The following is a 21041-nucleotide window of genomic DNA, read 5'->3' on the forward strand; positions in this document are numbered from 1 at the left end:
CTCTTCAGTTGTTTTCACCTCAAGGCTGGAGTTTGGAAGTTGATTTGTACTGTATATTAGAGCAAGCCGTGCTGAACTGATGGACAGTGAGAGAAAGAGAGAGAGATTACAGAAGTACTGTACGTCTGTTCCCTCTCAGAAATGCAGCTCAGCAGAAACGTATTTCTCAGGGGTTCATAGGGGGATTCTACAAATAAGACGGGTTGTGCATGCTGTAATAATCTGGATGACAGGTATTAATAATTTGCTGTGGTGTTGGGACGGAGAACAAAGCCCAGAACAGAAAGATGAATGGTCTGAAGCTCTGAGAGCAGAAAATGATCAGAAAAAGAGAGTGTGGAACAGAGCGTCGTCTTCATGTGGGTTCTCCTGCTGTGTACAGTATCTAAATCAAACAAGAATCGATTCCTAAATCAATGAACTGTGTACTTCATAAATACCAGAAGAAATTCCCCAGGAGAATCTCATAGATATAAACATTAGATGTCGGCAACCCTGTTGTTGTCTATTGGAAGGAATGCGTCAATAGAGCAGACATTTTAGTACAGGGTAGCGCTCCTTTGAAATGAATGCGGGACCAAGCTGCAGTGAAGGACTGTGGCCATCCAGAGCCGGAGATATACACATATACACACATATGATCGGGAGTTTTCCTGCATGTCAGTATTCAATCATTTTTTTAAATTACGGAAATTATAATTTTACATCACTTTTCTAAATTGATGGATAAGTGATTGCAAAGGCATTCCTGACAAAAAGCTTGTGTTTGTGTGTATGGAAATGTACTATCCACCCTCCCTGTAAAATTAAATTTAATCTAATGTGTGTCCTGAAACACACCCTCTCTCCTGCTTTCAGCCTAGAGCAGCACAATTAAACGTTAAAAGATCGCGATCTCGATTCGACCCCCTAGACGATCTTAATTCTGCATTTCTACGATTCTGTCAATCATATTTTCAAGTTCAGGAGGGAAGAAAAGGCGGCCGGTCGAGTCTTTTCATTGTTTCACACACGTTGCTCAGTGACATTAACACCTCCAAATGATGTTGAATGAGTCACATACACTATTTATAAGGTATAATTCACCTAAAAATGTCATTGTTGTCTTCATATAATGATGTTTTCGCGGCCGGGAAATCACACGTGACGTGAGCTGCCGACCGTGAGCAGAAAAGGCGCGGGCATGCGCGGTCTACTTAATGATAGACGCGCGCACGTGTACTTTAAGGAACAGACCCTGCATACAGTATGTCGCGAGAAACAGGTAATACAGTTGTAAATAATATTCAGTTTGTGGCACAGAGTGGTCGATTGGGAGCCGTGCGGGAAATATTAACAGTACTTAGAAGTCAAAATGAAACCGAAAGTGTGCACTTCATTTCAATGATCATATCGCATTTTAGAGTTATGACTGCGACAAGCATTTCATATGTTTTTTCTTTCATATCGAACCCACAGTTGTGCATGAAAATAAATGTTTACAAAGTCAGTATAACTACTCTAGCCTATATATTGCTGAATATAATCTGATAATGGCAAATAATAATTCAATAATTCTAATAATTCAACATCAGACTTATTATAAGTAGAATACAATTATTTATAGAAACCAGTAGACCTACACATAATATTATTATCGATGTTGTGCCATATGTTTGTTTTTACCATACCTTTATTTTACATCTAAAAAATCGTGAGAAAATCGTGATCTTTATTTTAAGCAAAAAAATCGCGATTCTAATTTTAGCCAGAATCCTGCAGCTCTATTTCAGCCCAAACAATATGGAGCCAGATCAGTCTCATTTTAATGTTCATCAAACCACTCTTGATAGTTTGATATTGCAGCCCAAAACATCACTGACCCACCCACATGCTCCACTCTGGGCATGCTACAGTCTGGGTGGTACGCTTCTTTGGGGCTTCTCCACACCATAACTCTGATAACAAAACATAGTTCATATTGTCCACAGCCAAAGAAGCCTAAGCAAGCACCATTGAAACTCATTCAAAGTTTAGAAAAGGAGTAAAAAAACTTTCATGTGTCTTAAGAGGTTAAACTGCATTTATACAAAGCGCTGTGTGCCAAAAACAACTCCACCAAGACCTTGTTCTCCCACAGTATTTCTCTTTCCAATCAAGTCAGGGTGCGCATTTAATACGTGCAATATGATGATTGCTTGTTGCACTCACACCAATGGAGTATTTCCCATAGTAAAAGTGCACCCTGACCTAACACGAAAGTGAAGACTTTGGTGAACAAAGTTCTTTTTCAGTTTTTTTGGCGCACATAAATGCCCTTGGAGAGCATTCCAATAGTCTACTGAGCCAGGGCCTTTATCTTCAGCACATTTCTTTGAGAATGCAATTCGGTGCTACAGTCATTAAATGGAAGGCATGCATGACTTGTTTTTTTTTTTTTAGGGTTACCTCGTAAAAATTTACTGACACCAACAGTATAGACGCTGTAACATCAACAAAAGTTTTCTTCTGAATCAAGAGTTCTTTAAAAAGAGGAAAAGACAAAAACGTACCTGCCTTCCATGCTTGTTAACTCGCAAGTCGTGTAAGATGGTGGCATAGTTTTTTGCAGGGTTCACTCTAAAAAATGTTTGGTTCCACACAATGGATGGGGGGGGGGGGGTATTGTAGCATGCATCAGATGCGCACTTCAGAATCTCGTCGGAAGTAGTAGGTCATCCGGGTTCTTCTCTAAAGCTGTTTTTTGAATTCTATGAATTCGCACATACTACTTGGCTGTTTTTAACGGTCTGTATATGGAATATGGAAGTATGTAATTTCGGACCCGGCCTATGTCTTTGACGACCTGAGATTTCGGTTTTCATAGCCGCCTAATTCTAATAAAAATGTCATTCTTAACTGCTGAGATCGATCTAGAATTGTTAAGAGGAAGTATCGAGATGCATCGACTTTTTCTCCCAGTCGAAATTGTTGTTGAGTGTTAACGATATTTCTTACAATATAACTAGCTTTAAATGGTGGGTATAAAACTAGTAAAGGTCCTATCTGATTGGTCAGATTTGAATAAACAATGCATGCAGCACACAAATGTTTTGCACATAAAATAAATGTATTACACTTCTCCGCGATATGGTTATTGCATATAGTATTAACGCAATAACGATAATTTCGTGGAGACCTAATCTGCTGCGCTGAGAAGATAAAGCATTCTTAAAAACTAGAGTAAAGAGACACTCTGATTAAAAAAAGCTTCATCACTCTGGTAAACTCCCTGTTGGGAAAAATAAATAAATAAATCACACTTCCACAGAAAAAGTAATAAAAATAATAATTTTAATAAAAAATACATTTATATATTTAAATTATATACTCATAATTTTTTGCATTATTATGCTTCGTACACAGTTACGATACCAAGGTTCTAATTTGTAAAGCTATTCGGAGCCAACCCATTTAAGCAAACAGGAAGAGATAGAGAAAAATAAAAGAAGAGCATGTGAACGGAGTTGCCGGGAGATTCAGTCTTCGTAAAACTACAACAGCGTAAAGGTAAGACTAGGACTTGCTTCCAATCTGGTCAGAAGCTGGATGGTGTTTCATAATGCACGACAGAGTTTGGCAGGGTAAACGGAAATATAAGTTCGGTTTCATCATGAACACAGAAGCAGCGTCTACAGGATTCTCAGTTACAAAATAAGGGCGCTAAAGTCAACAGCACTGCAGTTTAGACGGCCATTCATTTACACAAGGGGGGGAGGTTATCTTACTCTTAAACCTCATTGTGGGCTCATTCGCTGGTTCATAAATTACACACACAATCAGAATTTGTTGGGATTTTATAAAAGAAGTTTGACAGGTCCAACACTTCACTGGACGATCTCCAACATTGGAGTGATATGATGGCAGAAACATCACTGAATAAGTATTTGAGACTGGTGCTAACAGTTGTGCTTTATATAAAGTATAAAGTAATGCTTTATATTTAAAAGATAAATAATAGTAATAAAAATAAAAAAAAAACACTGAACTAAAAAATGCAAGAAGAAGAGATTCAGTCGGTTATATGTGTGCGTTGGAGGTCTTCTAATGCTCGTACAAAGGTTTTTTGCCTTCTACGTGGAAGCAGTTTTTGTGCAAATAATCATTTGGTGACTTTACTGACGGCACCAGCAAAGTCGGACGCTTACAATGAGTGACTCATGAACAAGTACAAAAATAATAATAATAATAATACCAAAAAAAGGCAAAGCGAGGGTCTTAAAACAACATCAACAAAGGATGATAGCTCAACGGTTTAAACAAACACACAACAGTCGAACTACGCATGATACTCATTCTTAAAGGTGACCCCCGAACAACATTAAATAAAACATGACAAATATCTAAGAAAAACTCTAATCAGATGCACACGTATATGCAAAACATCTGATAATATTTACATCAGTACAGGCTTTCATAAAAAAGTATGAAAAATTGACAAGCAGCACCTTGTTTTCCATCTGTTGCTATTCACTTTGACCTGTGAACTCGGTATTGCACTCTGGAGAGAAAGTTCTGGAGGAACCCAGTCACTGTCTTGTACACACACACACACATATACACACACACACACATACACACACACACACAGAGGTAAAATGTGCTAGGATAGAGTTCTGGTTGGCTCTCAGTGTCCCTCTCAAACATCTTTTAGGGCATGAGGTTTTTCCCAAACATCATCGTCTATGAAAAAAAGAGAGGAAAAAAGAGATTTATTATTAAATTGACAATACAGGAGTTTAATACCAATATATTATACGGCTGACTGGAATTCTTGATTCTGATTGGTCAGTCATGACATTCCATGATATCTTATTCCGAGATAACAACCGCTAAATAACACAGGCTCATCCAGTAACTTTGAATCACTTTGACCGACAGTAAATTGTTCACATCATTTGTCCGTTTAATGCTGTCTTTTGAATAAATAATACATGGTTAGTATATGCTTCATTCAGCCAGTTTCATTTCAGTCAGCTTTGCGTATTTGACTGTTTGGCGCCATCTTGTGACTAAATGATGCAAGGGTTAGTGTATACTCCATCAGCTGTTTTCGTTTCTATCAGCTTTACGTTTTTGACTGTTTGGCGCCATCTTGTGACTGATTAATGCGCATGTTAGTGTATACTCCATCAGCTGTTTTCATTTCTGTCAGCTTAGCACTTTTGACTGTTTGGCGCCATCTTGTGACTGAATAATGAGCAGGTTAGTGTATACTCCATCAGCTGTTTTAGTTTTTGTCAGCTTTGTGTGTTTGACTGTTTAGCACCATCTTGTGACTGAATAATGCTCATGTTAGTGTATACTCCATCAGCTGTTTTCATTTCTGTCAGCTTAGCACTTTTGACTGTTTGGCTCCACCTTGTGACTGAATAATGAGCAGGTTAGTGTATACTCCATCAGCTGTTTTCATTTTTGACTGTTTGGCTCCATCTTGTGACTGAATAATGAGCAGGTTAGTGTATACTCCATCATCTGTTTTCATTTTTGACAGTTTGGCTCCACCTTGTGACTGAATAATGAGCAGGTTAGTGTATACTCCATCAGCTGTTTTCATTTTTGACTGTTTGGCTCCATCTTGTGACTGAATAATTCACAGATTAGTGAATACTCCATCAGCTGTTATCATTTTTGACAGTTTGGCGCCATCTTGTGACTGAATAATTCACAGATTAGTGAATACTCCATCAGCTGTTTTTGTTTTTGACTGTTTGGCGCCATCTTGTGACTGAATAATTTGCAGGTTAGTTTTTACTCCATCAGCTGATTTTGTTTCTGTCAGCTTTGCCTTTAATTGAGAGATTAATAAACTATTATGGCTTAGAACAATGTTTTGTGCCTCATTTTTATGTTTTGTGGTAAGTAGCCATGTAATAATTGAGACAAAGTACATCTAGGATGGTTGTTTTTTACATGAAACCCTTCAGTCTTACACAACACTGTCATAAAAAGAAATAAAAAAGCTGGAAAAAAAGCATTATGATTAAAAAGCTACACAAACAATACATTGATGAGAGATTTTGGTACAAGTAGTGTATAAACTTCTTTTTCCAGGCAGCAATAAAACAAAATGTGCTGACTTTGGATAACATGCACTCAACACTTGATGATTTTTTAATTTATTTGCTTGTTTGCATACTCAGGCCCTGTCAAGAAGTCTTCTTACAGCATAATTGTCTACGGCAGATGGCAATTGATGATAGGAAGTGAAACTGATTAAAACTAAGACAGGAATGCTATTGGGCATATTTGTTTGTGTTTAAAATGATCTAAAATGTATTAAAAGCAACATATCCCTCTATACCAGTAACATGGAGGAAAAGTGCCTGCAGGATCAACAGAAAAGGGATGATTTCACTTTTGTCCAAGTATACACTTCATTAAACATATACACATAGACATCACCTATATGCTATAAAATTTCAGGTTAACTTAATTTGATTGTAACGCAATAATCTGCACCTTTTGTAAAGCTGCTTTGAAACAATTATTATTGTAAAAAGTGCTATACACCTGAATTGAAATGTATAAAGTAGGGCTGGGCAGTAAGACCACTTTTTTTTTTTTTCACAGTTTAAGAATGTTTATTTGACAGTAATGATATGTTTTACAAATAGTTTTTTGTAAAGTTAGTTATTCCAGAAAATAAAAAAAAAGTTTTATGAATAAATAAATAATAAATAATAAATGAATAAATAAATAAATAAATAAATAAATAAATATATGGAAATATATATATATATATATATATATATATATATATATATATATATATATATATATATATATATATATATATGTATATATATATATATATATATATATATATATATATATATATATATATATATATATATATATATGTGTATATATATATATATATATATATATGTATATATATATATATATATATATATATATATATATATATATATATATATATATGTATATATATATATATATATATATATATATATATATATATGTATATATATATATATGTATATATATATATATATATACATATATATGTATATATATATATATATATATATATATATATATATATATATATATATATATATATATATATATATATATATATATATATAAAAAGGGCTTGATTTGGTTATATTATTTAGTATTTTATTTTGACTTAAAAATATGGTAAACAAAATATAACTTTAGATGAACAGGAAATCCCACTGTGTGTGTATATATAATATATAATCAAATTTGTACCGTATAATATTATTTTATTCAGAGTATACCAATTTATATTTATATACCAAAAAACAAAACAATGAATTTGTTTATTTTTTATGTATTTTTTCCAACAAGTGATCCTTGAGTCACGAGGTCACAAGGAATCCTGCTTCAGAAATAACTCCTCTCCCTCAGTCATCTTTCCATCAAGCAAGTTTCGGTTGGCGACATCGCCAAGCAGAGGTGGCAGTAACGCAACAAAAACTTTGTTGTTGAATACCGTAAAAAAGGAACCAGAAGAATTCCTCATTCTAGCCATGATATGGGTTTACTTTCATCAGCTAGACACTGACCTCACAGCTCTGTGAATGTTGGTGCCATTACATGCCGAATGTCGGTGCTGCAAATGCCCAACACTGATAATTACCATATTATTTGATTATGGTTAACATTAATATTGATAGTTAACTTTAAGTTTATTTGTCTGGTGTTCTGTGTCAGCTATTGCTGTGAATGAACTTGCCTCTCAGGGACAATAAAGAAATTCCAATCCAATGTTGCAGCTAACAGCACAATCCTTACATGAAAATGCAGCATGTGAAGCATGCAGCATAAAGTCACAAACTGCTTGAGGAATCGTAATGCATTGTTATGAGGTGAATTAATTAGAACAGACTTGGACCGTCAGGAAAAAACAACAACAGACAATCAGTGTATGACGAATTCATTTTGGCCATCTGCTCAATGAGCATAGAAGAGATAATTTGTTGACTGTGCAGATAAGAACGCAAGCTTTCTGAAAAAGTGACAGATGAGGAGTATCAGAAATCCTCCAATGAATTTAGGTAAGTTCAATAGCCAGTAGAGGGCAGTACAGAAAGAATAGAACAGGGGGACTTGTATATATCCGTATATAGTGATAAAAGCTTCAGTAGTTATTCATAACAAGAAAATATAATACCAGCAGAAGTCAAATTCAGACTGGCTGGACACAGGCTGCCTGTTGAATAGCCCTGTACTACAGTGAAAGACCGTCTTACCGTAGCTTTACTGAGCCATAGGAGTCCAGCATTTGTGTGCTGGCTAACTCCAGATTCCAGTCATACATCTCCAGAATCTGCTGACACTCCAGCCGGGTCTTCAGCCCCAGACAGAAGAGCTGCTCCACCTGGACACCAAGACTAATTCAACTTAGATCCTTCATGAGCATCAGGAATGCATACGCTTGTGTAAAAAAATGCATCAGATTTTTACAGAGATTCGTTTAGACTTAATGCTGGGCTCTTTAACCTAGTCTGGCGAGCAGCCAATCACTGATGACCTTTTAACTTCCTAGCCACACCCTAGCAACCAGTTATAGCACCCTAGCAACTGCCCCATATGATTAGTTGTTCTAACACATGCTTATAATGCTAACATTTTAGTGACATGCTAATCATGCTAGCAACTTGACACATTCATACTTGGAAAAATGTCAACCAATCTAATTCCTACTAAAAACATGTTAGCAACATGCTAATTCATACTAGCAATGTGCTAGCAAAATATGCTATATCATGCCAAAATCATGCTACCAAAACAGGCTACTATGAGTAAGTCATGCTAAAAATCATGCTAGCATATTAAACCATGCTAGAAACATACTAACAATATGCTCATCCATACTAAAATCATGCCATCATGCTAATTCTTACTAAAACATGCTAACAAAATGCTAATTAATGCAAAAAAAATCATGCTAGCAAAATGTTAAATCATACTAGAATCATCCTAATCCATACTAAACCATGCTAACAACATGCTAAATCATACTAGAAACATCCTGACAATGTGTTAATTCATACTAGAAGCATGCTGTCAACAAGCTAAAGCCATGCTAGCAACATACTAAATCATACCAGAAACATGCTAGCAACATGTTAATTCATGCCACAATCATGCGAGCAAAATGTTTAATCATACTAGAATCATGCTAATTTATAATAGAATCATGTTAACATGTTAATTCATAATAGAAATGAGATGACAACATGCTAACTTCTGCTAAATTTAAACTAGAAACATGCTAATTCGTGTTAAAATCATGTGAGCAAAAGTAGAATCATGCTAACAACATGTTAATTCATATTAGAATCATGTTAACATCTATCTATCTGTTCATCCATCCATCCACGCATCTATCTATCTATCTATGTTTTTGTCTATCTATCTATCTATCTATCTATCTATCTATCTATCTATCTATCTATCTATCTATCTATCTATCTATCTATCTATCTATGTTTTGTCTATCTATCTATCTATCTATCTATCTATCTATCTATCTATCTATCTATCTATCTATCTATCTATCTATCTATCTATCTATCTATCTATCTATCTATCTATGTTTTGTCTATCTATCTATCTATCTATCTATCTATCTATCTATCTATCTATCTATCTATCTATCTATCTATCTATCTATCTATCTATCTATCTATCTATCTATCTATCTATCTATCTATGTTTTTGTCTATCTATCTATCTATCTATCTATCTATCTATCTATCTATCTATCTATCTATCTATCTATCTATCTATCTATCTATCTATCTATCTATCTATCTATCTATCTATCTCCGTTCATCATTCCATCCATATATCTAACTATCCATCCATCCATCCATTCATCCATCCATCCATCCATCCACCCATCCATCCATCCATCCATCCATCCATCCATCCACAATTAGTCCACAACTAAGCAGCTAGAAAATCAAGACAGTTTTGATGGCTCTTTCTTTCTTTCTTTCTTTCTGTCCTCCAGGCCAGCGTCTATGGCTACACAAGGTTAGGATCCAGATTTTTCAAAATGAAAACTAGATAAGGACTAGGTAAGATCTTCAAGGCAAGGCAAACATTATTTATAAAGCCCATTTTAACACACCTGTAGTTGATCGATAGTCCTTCACAATAATAAAAAAAAATCTAATGGAAGCAGAATAAAATGCAAAAAATAGGAAGGTTTTCCTACTATAATATACACTTGTAGAGGTTTTGTAAATGTGTATGTTTTGAATGTAGTATAAATAACAATCATCTATCTTGGATAAAAATTTCTTGATGGCTGTTACCTTCAAGTAGTGCACAGCCTTCTGCACATTCCAGCTGTGATTCTGTAGAGCCGTCAGGCATTCTTCAATTGTTACTCCATGAACGGCCTCCTGCACCTAAACAAGAAAAGAAAGACTCAGGTATAAAATACTTCAGTAAGTCTATATTTTAAAATACAATAAAAGTTTTATAAAATGAACATGAAAACAAAGAACTGCTTCAAAAACCACACAAAGCCAACATTTAAGAGACTTATTTAATCAATACTGTAGGTCAGGGGTGGCCAACCCTGTTCCTGGAGAGCCACCTTCCTGCAGATTTCAGTTGCAACCCATATCAAACACACCTGCCTGTAATTATCACATGGTGTTCAGGTCCTAATTAATTGGTTCAGGTGTGTTTGATATGGGTAGCAACTGAAATCTGCAGGAAGGTGGCTCTCCAGGAACAGGGTTGGCCACCCCTGCTGTAGGTGGTATTTGCGATTGTCATCATCTTTACATTGTGTAGCTTTTAAAGCGTCTTTTTACTGTCAGAGAGATGGATCTGTGAGTCATTAATGTTAAAAACTAGCCTTAAAAACCAGTCTGTTGTTAAAACTTAGCCAAGAAATTAGCTTAAAGCATTATCTGCTGTTAAAAACTAGCCTTAAGTGCTGTCTCCTGTTACAAACCAGCTTATAGTAGCATCTGTGCTTATAAACTAACCTAAAAACTAGCTTACTAAAGCTAGCTAACTTAAATTAAAAAGAATCAGTTTAAATATCTCTCAGTTTATGTCTCTCACCAGTCTGACTCTGTCATGGTTGCTGTCAGCTTTGTTAAACGAGCCATCGGAGCTTACTCGGCACAGGCTAAAGGAGCTCTTCAGTCCGCCTCTAAATCCAGAAGCTGTCAGACTGCTGTTGTTGTTGGAGGAGAAGTTGGACTTGAGTTCTCCGTGCTGATGAACCATGGGCTTGACAGTGGCGGTGTTCACCTGCTTCTTCTCCTCACCACACTCAGCCTCTCTGAAGAACTTATCGTAGCGATCCAGATACGGAGGCCTCTCGGGCAGGAGGTAGTAGTGCGTGTTGCTGACCTTCTTGCCATCACGTACGATAGGCAGAATGCAGGGCCCTTTGGTCGGCTCCTTATCTTTGCCCTGTGCCTGGATGACCTTGGGAGCAGCATATTTGGGATCGGAGGCAAAGCTCTGCGTGGTCGGCATGAGTTTAGCGGGTGAGGTGGAGAGGTAGGATGAGCCGTAGATGGAGGCAGCGGAGCAGAGGCTACTACGAGTCTGAGGAGATCCCACATGGGGACTCGGTGTCCGAGATCCCGGCTGAGAGAATGGGTCGCGAGGGGGAATCTGAGGCGGACGCTCTTTATCGTCCTCATTTCCAAAAACTGGAGACAGGTCACCAGACAAGCGACTGTAATCGCCACCAGCACGTTTGACTGGACGAGGTGGTATAGGGATTCGTGGCGGTATCTGGGGTTTGTCTTCAGAAAAAGTGAGGACAATCTGTCGATGCGGTTCCAGTCCAGGACTGGTAGAGTTCACAGGTACTTTAAGGTGCCTCATGCACTCCTGCTGGAGCTCTTGGAAGATCTCGGCGGACTGCGAGAAGGTGCAGGCATTGCTCAGCCTGCAGGGCAAAAATAAATTGTCTTCTACATGAGGTTTGCTCTCGCCAGTAGGAGTGCAGGGTGCGTGTGGAGAGCAAGGCTCGCCATCTGCTCGTTCCGCACTATTTATGGAACTTACTTCAAAGTCGTCCTCGTCTTGTGCTACATCGTCGTAGGCTGGGGGTGGAGGGAGAGGCCGGGCGTCCCAGTCCACCACTGGGGTAGGGTGAAGAGGCCGCGGTAGAGTCCGCGAGGGACTCTGGGGAGGAGTTCTGTCCAAAATGTTCTCTGCGTCAAGAGCTAGCTTAGCAAGGGTTGGGATCTGAATCTCCGCCACAGGAGAGGGTGATGATGTAGCTGATGGATACTCTTCTCCGAAGTCTATGAGAGAGACTTCTGTAGGCGTGCTGCCCCCTGGAGTCCGTGCACCATATGAGGAGCGATCCCCTAATCTGGTAGCTGATACCCAGGCGGCTGGTTTGAGTTTAAGGCCCTTTTTCTTTAAAGAGAGCCTTCGAAGGGCGGAATATGTTTGTTCCTCATCTTCAGCAACAGCATCATAACAGGGTTCTGGGCAGATGATAAAAAAAACATGGGCAAATTAATGTTTAGATGAAATTTAGACATACATACATACATGAGAAGAGTCCTGAAGGGTTAAGGCTGTGTTTCTCAACCATGTTCCTGAAGGACCACCAAAACTGCATGTTTTGGATGACTCCTTTGTTTGTCGCACCCATTACAGGTCTTTCATTCAAATTTCAGTCCAAATTCATAGAATTCGAAAAACAGTATGCGAGAAGTACCTGGATGACCTACTACTTCCGGCGAGATTCTGAAGTGCACATCTGATGCACGCTACACTATCCCATGATGTACCATGAGAGAATTCATGAATGGGAGTAAAGCGACGCAACTGACGCGAGTAGGTCACATGATCATGACAAAATGGCAGATGTAGTACGTCCGAGTTCCATTCATACTACTCCCATTAAAACTGTGTAGAACTTACTTTTCTAGCGGTCAAGTAGTAAATTTAAATTAATGTCAATTATTTTGTATTTTTTTTTCTTCTTTTTATTGGTATTGTACTGTTTTTGTTAAATATCTTATAAAAATGTTAAATAAAAAACTAAATAATACAAAAAAAGTAGTAAATTTAAATTCAAATGCAGTACCTACTAAGTAGTAGGCAATTTCAGACGCAGCCATGAAAAATGACAGGCGAAAAGCTGGTGGTCCTCCAGGAACATGGTTGAGAAACACTGGTTTAAGGGATAGTTATCACAACTATGTCAACATTTACTCACCCTTGTTTCAAACCTGTTTGAGTTTCTTCTGTTGAACACAAAGTAAGATTTGAAGAATGCTGAAAGCACGTAAGCATTTACATTGATATGGTATTTGTTTATACTACTATGGATGTCAGGCTTCCAGCTTTCTTCAAAATATCTTCTTTAGTGTTGAAAAGAAGAAAAAAAACGATTAAGCTTTATAACCACTCGAGAGTGAGTAAATGGTGAATAGATTTTCATTTCCGGTATTAAGTATCCCTTTAATCATCTTACATGTCTTCAGAAACTAATGAATGACTCCACATCTCATACCCATTTTTCACCAACATTCAACATTTATTATGTTGTATGTTTTCATGTTGTACACCAAAGATTGTGATAGAAATTCTAGAATGAATTGTGAATCAGGGGTCTAAACTTACAAGGTTCTGTGCGGTACAAGGACCGCAGATCATTCATTCATTCATTCATTCATTCATTCATTCATTCATTCAATTATTCATTCATTCTCCTTTGGCTTAGTCTCTTTATTTATCAGGGGTTGCCACAGCGAAATGAACTGCCAACTTTTCCACCATATGTTTTACGCAGCAGATGCCCTTCCAGCTGCAACCCAGCACTGGGAAACACCCATACACCCATTCACAGACACACACTCATACACTACGGCCAATTTTGTTTACCCAATTCACCTTTAGCGCATGTCTTTGGACTCTGAGGGAAACGGGAGCACCCGGAGGAAACCCACAGCCCCATCAGGAGAACATGCAAACTCCACATAGAAATGCCAACTGGCTGGGAAGTCGAACCAGTGACCTTCTTACTAACCACTGAGCCACTGTGCTACCCTGACCACAGATTATCCACCTCCAAAACTGTTGCTCAAGTTAAAGTTAACATAGTATAGTCCCACTGACATCCAAAGTAAATTTAAAATGCTCAATACACAAGTCTATGTTCGTACCAGCAAAGATAATAGTAATAGCCCTGTTATATAATCAAAACAACATGCAAATACATGGTAAAAGAGGTCTGTTATAACAGGTCTCTATAATAGGCAGAACATAGTGGCAGTCAGATCATTATTTAGTTCACAAATAAGTAAAGAGCTCCATAAATTATCTCTCCATAAATGAGAGATAAGCATCACACATTTACCAGATGTTACAGTATGTCAGCACAAACGACCACAGCAAATACACGACACACAGGTTTAGGAGAGAATGGCGAGCAGTCGAGAGGTAAGCGGAGGGATGCAGGAGCAAGCAAAAAAATGTAAACAATACAGATGTGCTGTACCTTTGATGAGGGGTGCTAGAAGTGAACAGAGGGGGCATGAGCAGTGCTTAAACTGAACTGAGGGTCCACACTTACTCTTAACCAGCAAAGGCGGCTGAGGGGGCCGAGGGGGAGGCTCCTCTGCAGAGCAAGTAAGCCAAAGATAGAAAGCAAATGCAAAACAAATTAGCAGGTAAGAAAATAAAAGAAAAAAAACTAAAGAGAAGGTTGAAAGAATGAGGTCCTGCCCTTTTAAAATAGCAATAAACCCTTTTTCAGTCATTACTTTCACTGGGTGAGTATTAAAGGGATAGTTCACCCAAAAGTGAATATTTACTCACTGTTTATTCACCCTCCATTGGTTCCAAACGTTTTTGAGTTTTATTCTTCTGTTGAACACTAAAGAACATGTTTTGATGAAAGCTGAAAACCTGTAACCATTGACGTCCACAGTAAGAAAAATAAATATGATGCATGTCAATGGTTACAGGTTTTCAGCTTTCATTAAAATACCTTCTTTTGTGTTTACAAAAGGTTTGACACAAGTTAAAGGAGAGTAAAATGATTTTTTATTTTTGAGTGAATCATCTCTTTAAAAAAGATAGAAAGTAAATGCCCCCAAAAAAATGTAGCAAGTACTGTAAGAAAAGGGGAAAAAATAGAACGGAAGGAGTATTTTTTAAATTATAAATAATTTTCCTGTCATTATTTTCAGTGGGCAAGTATTAAAAAAAAAAGTAAGTGTATAACGTGTATAAATTTAAATGTATTTTTTGTGTTATTTTGTATAGAGTATAACTTTTTTTTAAATAAATGTTATGGTGGGGATGTACACTCTTAAATATTATATAAGCCTATATTCTGTACTGTTCAATAGGCTTTGTAATGTAATTAAAATCAATAAAATTAAAGTCAGGCATCGCAGTGGCGCAACAGGTAGTGCTGTCGCCTCACAGCAAGAGCATCGCTGGTTCGAGCCTCGGCTGGGTCAGTTGGCGTTTCTGTGTGGAGTTTGCATGTTCTCCCTGCGTTCGCGTGGGTTTCCTCCGGGTGCTCCGGTTTCCCCCACAGTCCAAAGACAAGCAGTATAGGCGAATTGGGTAGGTTAAATTGTCTGAATTGTATGAGTGTGTATGGATGTTTCCCAGAGATGGGTTGCAGCTGGAAGAGCATCCGTTGCGTAAAATATATGCTGGACAAGTTGGCGGTTCATACCGCTGTGGCGACGCCGGATTAATAAAGAGACTAAGCCGAAAAGAAAATGAATGAATGAAAGTCGATTTTTGAAAACTTAAAAAAAAAATAAATAAATAAATAAAAAAATATATATTAATAATAATAAATTTCACTGTTTATGGGCCATTTATGTCCAGGAATTTAACCTTGTGGTGCCATTCATTTTAATTTTGTAATAAATTTTTGAGTTTTGATTGAAAAAAATCATTTCTTGTTAGGAAATCTGAATATTAATATCTAAACCTGGATATTTTTTCATGCCATTTAATGCATTAAAGTTCTTAATTTTGTTTTATTCACATTATTAATTTTCATAACTTGCAGCCAATACTTTCAGGGCCTGGAAACACAAGATCTACACTGGAGCATTTTGTCCACATAAAAAAAGGTATCCAGGAACACTCAAATCATTTCACAGCACATACAGTAGATAGAAATGATCACCCTGCACACTGGTGTGTCAGAGTTGCAATCAATCAGCAGTCCATGTATGCTATAAGATGCAAATACCTTCATGTTTTGCCACAGGAGCGTAATTGCAGGTGCATTTTCTGTCATCTTTGCAGGAATCTAATATGGAGATTGCAAGACTGTGCAAAATAACATTCATCTACAAAAGCAGGATCTCGCCGGTATAAACAGAATCCTTCTATTTGAAATGCCACACTTTGAGAATTTGCCATATTATAATGTTTTTACTTGAGAGAGCCTCCCTAAAACGTGCAATCAGAAGGCTAAACCTCTGAGAAAAAGAGTAGTAATATCAAAGTACTGTAAATATTTCACGTTTGACGTGCAATAATCCATTAAGCCACAATTACAGTATTTCTTGCACATTAAGGAAATATTTTAATCCGTCATATACAAAATTTCTTTTACAATTGAAGATATTCAATGCTTTTTATAACCTTAAACGTAATGAAACTGAATTTAGAGATGATTTAGTAACAGGGTTTCTGCAGGTTTCAAGTCAAACGTATGAATTTTTTAAGACCTTTTTAAAGCCATTATGAATGAAATATCAGGGTGCTTTCACATTCTGTGAATCGATTCATTTGTTCCGAAACAGGAATTAAGGGTGCTTTCACACTTGCCTCATTTTGTCAGATGAGTGCATTTTGGTTCTTTTCAACTGATTCGCACCAAAGCCAGCAGTTTGGAGTGAAAACAACCCAAAGGCGAAAGATGCAACAATGTTTGATTTATTGCCCTTGGTCCGAACCAAATGAAGCGAACTACAGATGTGAAAGCACCCTTAAATTGTTACATTGTTGCACTTTGCTCTTGGAGCGGTTTGCTTTCACACGGCAAAGTTTCTAAACGGACCAAAATAGCTAAAACAAGTCACGTGCGAGTAAACTCTCCTCACATTGGTCAGAGTTTCATGCTTTATTTTGCAGAGTCCTGCTCAGCCATCATGCATCTTTGTTTTAATTTATGACGATGAGCACTAAGACAATATAAGCGAAAATCTGCGCTTTAATTTGGAATGGTGACACCCTCAGACGAAGGGTGCTTTTACTCCTGCTTTATTTAGTTTGGTTGAATCGCACTTGAGTTTGTTTTCCCTCTTGGTGCGGTTCGTTTGGGCAGGTGTGAATGCAGCAATTGTACTCAAGTGCGCACCAAAAGCTACCAAAAAAGCGTACCGAGACCTGCTTAAAGAGGTGGTCTCAGTACACTTTTAAACGAATCCTGGAGCGGTTCGTTTGAAGTGAGAATATGATCCGAACTAAAACAGACCCAACTGCAAAAACTACTGCGCCTTTTGGACTAATCCAGCTGCCGTAGGCCGGTGCGCTGTGCATTATGGTAGTGGTCTTCAATCACCGGGCCGAGGACCGGTACCGGTCCGTGGAACAATTGATACTGGGCCACATCAGAAATCATAAATTATTTCAGTAGAAAATATTCCCCCCGCGACTTGGTTTCTTCCACTCACCCCCGCCATCTCACGTGAAATGGACTATGCCAAAATCCACCACAGAGCGGGGAGAACGATCGCTAGAATATCGCTCAGTGGTGGTTGTTGATAGTTTAAAGTTATAAAACAGGTATTATAGAGTCCAAATCAGCAGAGCATTTAAGGATTGTGCATATATGTGTGCGTGCATCGCTAAGTAAGTACCCGAAATCATTGCAATATGCATCTATATGGAGTTTCACATAATCATACTCATTAGGGCTGTAACATGCCAATGCATACATTTAATTCGGCAACACGGTTGTATTATTGTTAATATGTTGGTCAGTTAAAATGTTTGCCACAGATGTTATCAATTTGATTCATATAAACCTTGATTGAAACATAATCAGACCGCGATAGTGCAACTAGTGCATTGTGCATGTTCATGATTAACCTGGATGCACGAGCGCAGCAGCTGTGTTCATGTGAATTCATTGGCATTTTCCCGCACGTGAATTCTGACCAATCGATAAGCAGTTTAGGAACTATGTTCAACAACATCTGGCCAATAAGAGATGTGGATTTTGTCAGATGACTGCATTTTGGTTCTTTTCAATTGGTTGGACCAAAGCATCAGTGTGGTGTGAAAACGACCCATAGTCGGCAGAAAATGCAACAATGTATCATTTATTGCCCTTGGTCCGGATCAAATGAAGCAAACTACAGATGTGAAAGCACCCAGTATAGAGCAGAGGTAAGACTACCTCATACACAGCAGTTGGCTTATGCCTTATAGGCTTTACATTCTAGAGAGAAATAACAGATAAACTACTGCAGTTCAGTCAGTTTTCTTAAAGGATAAACAGCTATTGTTAATAGTTCAGCATGCTTTCACTATCGCGTTTTACACGAAACGCATAATTACCGGTAGGAATGACATCCCGCACTACTCATCAATCTCTCTTCATATAGACATATGCCTATTATATATCCATAATACACTGTGATATAGCCAGGCTCGGATCCTATCGCTTTCACAATCGATTCGCTCCAGAGTTTGTTTCAATCGAGCCGAGACCACCTCATTCAGGCGATCTCGGAGAGATTGTTTTAGCGGGAATCCGAGCACAATTGCTGGATTCACATATGCCAAATGAACCGCGCTAACTGGTCAAATGAGACAGGTTCAGAAACAAATGTTTAGGTGTGAAAGTAACCTCAGACTTTTATTGAATTGGTGTTGATCTGATTGGGTTACTACATGTACATAGGAAAATTAAGTGACTTAATGATTTAAGACCTACAACACAATATTTCTGTAAATTTATGACTATTTTAGGCCTAAAATTTTGCTTTTGAAATTTAAGACATCTTAAGGTCCCCTGTGTAATGACTCGCGGGGACCCGGCAGTATCTCATCTTTTCTAATAGAAAGGCAATCGCTCACTTTTTGCCCGTCCGGGGAGTTGAGTTGGTCTGGCAGAGTTCAAATCCAGCCCAAGAACATCTGGCGGATCCATGGGATTCCCAAGATAAAGACTGCAAAAGAAATCAAATGACACACGCATTCAGCAGATATACTTTAGGAGTTCATGTCTGAACAATGGAAAAACAGGACTGGGGTTTTATTTGGTAGATTTAATGACAGTATATAACCAAGGATGCAAAAAGACATTCCATATTTTAACAGTTGCACTGATTTTACAGGATGTTTTATGGAAGTGTTTACAGCTGTGATGGCCATTGATTTGACCACATTTATGGTAGAGACAGAGTGTGCTGTGTTCTACTGCCACCTTGTGCTGATGAAGCAAAGCGTTCATATCCTTTATTGTGTCTAAAAACTTGGGATTTTTCTGTTTGAAGAGTCAATAAATTCAGAGACCTTTCTTATATTATTACAGTTTAGAAAATGATTATAAACAATGACAGTTCAATTCTTCTTAGTTAAACTGTCAGAACAAATTAATCTTGATAATTTCTGATATCTTTGATAGGATCAAGGCAAAATAATTCAGATAACTGTTAGAATGAAAATATTTACATAATTAGTTTACATAAATAATTAATTAATTTACATGAATAATTTGTTGGGCCTAAATGAGAGCCTGGACACTGAAAAAAAAGTGTTGCATGCAGAACTGCTGCAAACAATTTATGCGTGTTGAATTTAAACAAATTAAATTGAATAATGTTCAACTTAATTTGTTTGTTTAAATTCAGCCCAAATAAGTTGTCTACAACCACTCAACGTAAAAAAAAAAATTAAGTAAATCCAAGGAATCATCTTTAAATATTTTTTTCAGTGTAGTTTCTGCTGTAACATACGTCAAACCTGTATGTCAATATTTTCCCGGACTTGCTGCTGAAGATTCTTTAGTTTCTGTTGGTTTTAAGTCCTCTGTACAGTATGAAGAACTTTGGGGAATAATAGGTCCCTGTTTACATCATTTTGCCACGTCCCTGATATAAATGAACTATAATGATCCACTAGAAGGAAACCACTTGAACCACTAGAAGGAAAACCACAAACACACACACACACACACACACACACAATATTAATATATATATATATATATATATATATATATATATATATATATATATATATATATATATATATATATATATATATATATATATATATTAATATATATTAATATATATATATATATATATATATATTAATATATATTAATATATATTAATATATATATATATATATATATATATATATATATATATATATATATATATATATATTAATATATATATATATATATATATATATATATATATATATATATATATATATATATATATATATATATATATATATTGTATATATGTGTGTGTGTGTGTGTGTGTGTGTGTTTGTGGTTTTCCTTCTAGTGGTTCAAGTGGTTTCCTTCTAGTGGATCATTATTCCACTAGAATTTCCTGAATAATACGACCCCTACTCTCATCTACATAAATGTGTAATTGATTAAAATTGGCAGCAGTTTTGTGAATGGCTTCCTAAGAGAAAACATTGAAGGTAAGAAGAACACAATTTTATTATGAGGACTTAATAACATGTTAATAGGAATATGAGGACTCACTCATCAATTCTGTCAGGAAAGCCCCAGCAGCGGTGCGGGTTGGTGTCTCCATGGCCTGTGTGGATGAAGCTGTTCTTGAGTGGTCTGCTGATGTCGTGGGCCGACAGACCTGCCACTGACGTCACTGTGTTCCTGGGAAACTGACCAACCTTCAGGGTGCGCTTGTTCTGACCTCTCCACCAGTAGTTCTCTGCCCTGCAGGACACATTCAGACTGTTTATAAAGACCAGATTTTTACGTTCATTATTAAAGATGTGCAAATACAGAACATTTTTGAATGGCTCAATGGCTT

At 37.0% G+C, this 21041-nt stretch overlaps 1 protein-coding gene across 9 annotated transcripts in view; it reads right to left on the minus strand.

Annotated features, from left to right (window-relative positions):
- Nucleotides 1-3369: 3369 nt before the first annotated feature.
- tnk2b (tyrosine kinase, non-receptor, 2b) overlaps nucleotides 3370-21041 on the minus strand; it is a 110643-nt gene continuing 92971 nt past the window's right edge. For 3 of the 9 annotated variants that reach the window (XM_087239613.1, XM_087239611.1, XM_087239609.1), the window contains 7 exons: nucleotides 20750-20944; nucleotides 19093-19184; nucleotides 14600-14644; nucleotides 11107-12500; nucleotides 10341-10436; nucleotides 8265-8392; nucleotides 3798-4701 (listed from right to left, as the gene is read on the minus strand). In XM_087239613.1, coding sequence (XP_087095739.1) covers nucleotides 4695-4701; nucleotides 8265-8392; nucleotides 10341-10436; nucleotides 11107-12500; nucleotides 14600-14644; nucleotides 19093-19184; nucleotides 20750-20944 — 1957 coding nt within the window. In that variant the 3' untranslated portion in view covers nucleotides 3798-4694. Of the gene's footprint in view, nucleotides 4702-8264; nucleotides 8393-10340; nucleotides 10437-11106; nucleotides 12501-14524; nucleotides 14645-19092; nucleotides 19185-20749; nucleotides 20945-21041 lie in introns of all 9 variants that reach the window. The other 6 variants (XM_087239610.1, XM_087239608.1, XM_087239607.1 and 3 more) reach the window with 3 other exon arrangements.

This window comes from Danio rerio, chromosome 2, assembly GCF_052040795.2.
Source record: "Danio rerio strain M-AB ecotype USA chromosome 2, GRCz13ab, whole genome shotgun sequence".
NCBI classification, from domain to species: Eukaryota; Metazoa; Chordata; class Actinopteri; order Cypriniformes; family Danionidae; genus Danio; species Danio rerio.